The sequence below is a fragment of the Trachypithecus francoisi genome, unplaced genomic scaffold (assembly GCF_009764315.1).
Source record: "Trachypithecus francoisi isolate TF-2019V2 unplaced genomic scaffold, Tfra_2.0 Lachesis_group21, whole genome shotgun sequence".
NCBI classification, from domain to species: Eukaryota; Metazoa; Chordata; class Mammalia; order Primates; family Cercopithecidae; genus Trachypithecus; species Trachypithecus francoisi.
In genome coordinates, this window is record NW_022681467.1 from 40,784,214 (window position 1) to 40,787,403 (window position 3,190).

Here is a 3,190-nt window from a genome sequence, read left to right on the forward strand (position 1 = left end):
TGCACCCCCATATTCAGCCAGTTTTTATTTTTTGTAGAGATGGGGGTGTCTTCCTATGCTGTCCACGCTGGTCTCTAACTCTTGGACTCAAGTGATTCTACCACCTTAGCCTTCCAAACAGCTGGGATTATAGGGGTGAGCCACTGTGCCCAGCCATGAAATGCTCTTTTTTCTTTTTATCTTTTTTTTTTTTTTGAGACGGAGTCTTGCTCTGTTGTCCAGGTTGGAGTGTATTTATTTCTTACAGTTCTGGAGGCTGGGAAGTCCAAGATCAAGGCACCAGCAGATTCAGCATCTAGTGGGGGCCAGTTTCTCATCTCATCTCATCTCCCTGGGGTCTGGACTTTTTGTGACTCTTCCCTCTGTTTAGGGAAAAGGACTTCAAATTCGGATTTTCTTTGCTGGGGTTCAGTATTGCTTCTTCCATATTCCAAGTCTCAGGACCATCAGGGGCAGGTACTGGGTGAGAGTGACCCCCAGAGGTGGAAAGGACCCGGCATCATTTCTGAGGACACCCAGTGGAGGAGGAGCCTGGAGACTTGGCCTCCCATCCTGGCTCTGGGCATGGCCCTGACACATCTTCATCCTTGTCTCCTCCTTTGTACAATGGAGATGTTCAGACTAGTTGGTCTCCGAGGGCCCTGCCAGCTTTAGCCATCCCTCCCCAAACCAGCTGAAGAGACTAATTCCTCCGAAGTTTCATGGGCCAGATAGAGGCAGGGGAAGGCACAGCCCCAGTCCTGGGAGGCAGGTCTCCTTACCTTCTTCCAGTTTCTTCACAGGAATCACACACTTGAAGCCACAGTGCAGGTAACAACACTTCCTTTCCCCCAGACGGTCCTGGTCTGTGTGACACTGGGGAGGATCAGACTTGAAGCAGTGTACGTTGTCAGCTGGGCAAACCTCCGCTTTTTCTATACTTAGTGGAGGAAGCCACAAGGTGAGGTGAGAATTCCAGCCCCAGAGGGCCCCTCAGGACCTCTCCCCAGCCCAGCCCCACCCAGCTCCACCATGCCTGCTCACCCCCTTTAACTCCTTCCATGGTCACCGGGGTCACAAGAGCGAGAGACACCATGAGGACCAAGAAGCTGCTGGACCCCATGTTGCTGGGCAGGTGGCTTGGCCTGGAGCTGGGCTGAGCCTGGCTTTATAGTGTCCCTGCTGAGTGCGCCAGTGGGTGGAGCTGAAGGCTCAAAATGGCAAGGGAGGCTGCACTTCCCAGCTCTATTTGGAAATGGCCACTTTTGAGGAGGGATTTGGGGCTTTCCCTAAGGTCTCCTCACTGGAATAGATGAAGAAATCAAAGAGCGACCCTCGTTCTTCACACAAGGAGAAGAAATGGCCACCTGATTGACCATTAGGCACCACCAGGGCCAAACTGTCTTATGGAAGGAGGAAAGAAAGCACAGAAAGGGCATGAAATTACTCAAGTTCACACACAAGGCAGTGGCAGGGCCAGACTTCCTCAACTCCACCATGTTCTCTAACAGTCCCTGTTCATGCCTGATTCACCTGGGACCAAAATCTTCCCTCCTTCCTGTGTTGCCCCGGATTTGTTCTCAGTTCTCTCCTCACCCCAAGGAAGAATCTGAATGGCAGTGCTTAAAATGTCTGTCCTGAACATTCGCTCTCAGCCTTGCGTTCCAGCCCTGTGTGCTCCTGCTCCCACCAATCTCATGTGGCCTGGAGGAAAGCAGATTTTGGACCTGTCACCAGCTGTGTAACTTTGAAAGCGGCTTCACCTTCCTAAGCCTCCGTTTCCTCATTCATACAATGGGCATCATAATTATACTGTATCGCTTCATAGGATTTGTTTTCCCTCCTTTGCCCCTGCATCCCCCTACATTCCTGGATTTGGAAGAAGACATGATGTGTGTGTGTGTGTGTGTGTGTGTGTGTGTGTCTGTGCGTGTGTCTGAGACCAGGCTTTTGGAGTCCTTTCTTTGGGCACTAAAGAGAGGGAAATCCTTCCTGTTGGAAAAGTTGCAGATATGAGCCCAGAAACTCCAGAAATTTGGTCCCAGCCCTGGTGAGAGAGAAATTCTGAGAAGATAAATCTAAGTTGCTGATAAGAAGACATGAGAGATGGGCAGGGAGTAATTTTGAGGAAATCTAGTCCTTTACTAACCTTTTTCCTGAGATCAGCCCCACTCATACTCAGGGTTAGGTTACCACCTAATAAATTCACCTTTCTGGCTAAGCTGATCTGAATTGGATTTCTGTCATTTACTAATAGGACCTCTGAGTAATGCAAAGATTTGGATTTGGGGCATTGCACATACCAAAGTGTGGAAGGGACTGAGTTGGGGTTAAGTGGAGGCAGGGGAGGATCCCTCCACTCCTGGAAGTGAGCCAACTCCTTATTAGATGGTGAATCTTTGGTTACAATCTCACCCGTTGTATCCTTGAGCTCAGATCACTTGGATACCAGGGATGGAGTCTGGGAAGTTAATAAGCAAATACTAGAATGTTGGAATGTATTGGCTATTGTCTCCTCCAGCTTTTTATTATGAACTTTTTAAACATACAGAAAAATTGAAATATCAGAACAATGATACTTGTATACGTACAACTGGATTTAACAATTATTAATATTTTGGGATATTTTAGAATACCTATAGCTACATTTGCTGAAATATTTGAGACGAAATTGAATACATTATGTTCCTATTTCCTAAAAACATCAGCATGCGAATTCTAAGAATAAGGACTTTCTTCAATATAATCACAAAGCCATGATCCTATCTAAGATAATTAATAGTTTCTGCTTGTCATCTCATAGCCAGTTCATATTGGTTTCTCCAGTTCTCCTCAAAATGTCGTTTGTAGTTGACTGTTGATGATACTTCTTTTAAAATTATTGTAAAATAAATCCTACATATAAAAGAATGTAATAAACTTTCTATACCTTTTGAAAAAGAATAATAAACACCTATGAACCTATCAATTTAGAATAGGACATTACCATCCCTACTTCAGAGGTAACCACTATCTTGAACTTTCTGTTAATCATCCTCATGTTTTCCTTTAAAGTTTTGCTCTCTTGCTATGGCTTGCTTAATGGTACATGTTGTTTAACTTTATGTAAACATAATTACGGCCTAAGTATTCTTTTGTATTTTGCATGCTTTGCTCAACACTGTGGTTTTAAAAATATTGTGGTAAGAAATATATACTATAAGACATGACC

The 3,190-nt window shown here is 45.2% G+C and overlaps 1 protein-coding gene across 1 annotated transcript; it reads right to left on the reverse strand.

The window, feature by feature from the left end:
• Window positions 1–499: 499 nt before the first annotated feature.
• On the reverse strand, window positions 500–1,111 carry WFDC12 (WAP four-disulfide core domain 12). Its single transcript, XM_033185364.1, has 3 exons — window positions 1,011–1,111; window positions 762–919; window positions 500–597 (listed from the first exon to the last, which is right to left on the reverse strand). Exons 1-3 carry the CDS (start codon window positions 1,100–1,102, stop codon window positions 500–502), a joined length of 348 nt encoding a protein of 115 aa, XP_033041255.1. The 5' UTR covers window positions 1,103–1,111.
• Window positions 1,112–3,190: the final 2,079 nt, after the last annotated feature.

Coding starts and splice junctions, on each gene's coding strand:
- WFDC12 (XM_033185364.1), bottom strand. CDS start 1,102: ATGGGGTCCAGCAGCTTCTTGGTCCTCATGGTGTCTCTCGCTCTTGTG. Junction 920..1,010: donor AAAGGGGGTGAGCAGGCATG/GTGGAGCTGGGT, acceptor TCCTCCACTAAG/TATAGAAAAAGCGGAGGTTT. Junction 598..761: donor TGTGAAGAAACTGGAAGAAG/GTAAGGAGACCT, acceptor CATTGTACAAAG/GAGGAGACAAGGATGAAGAT.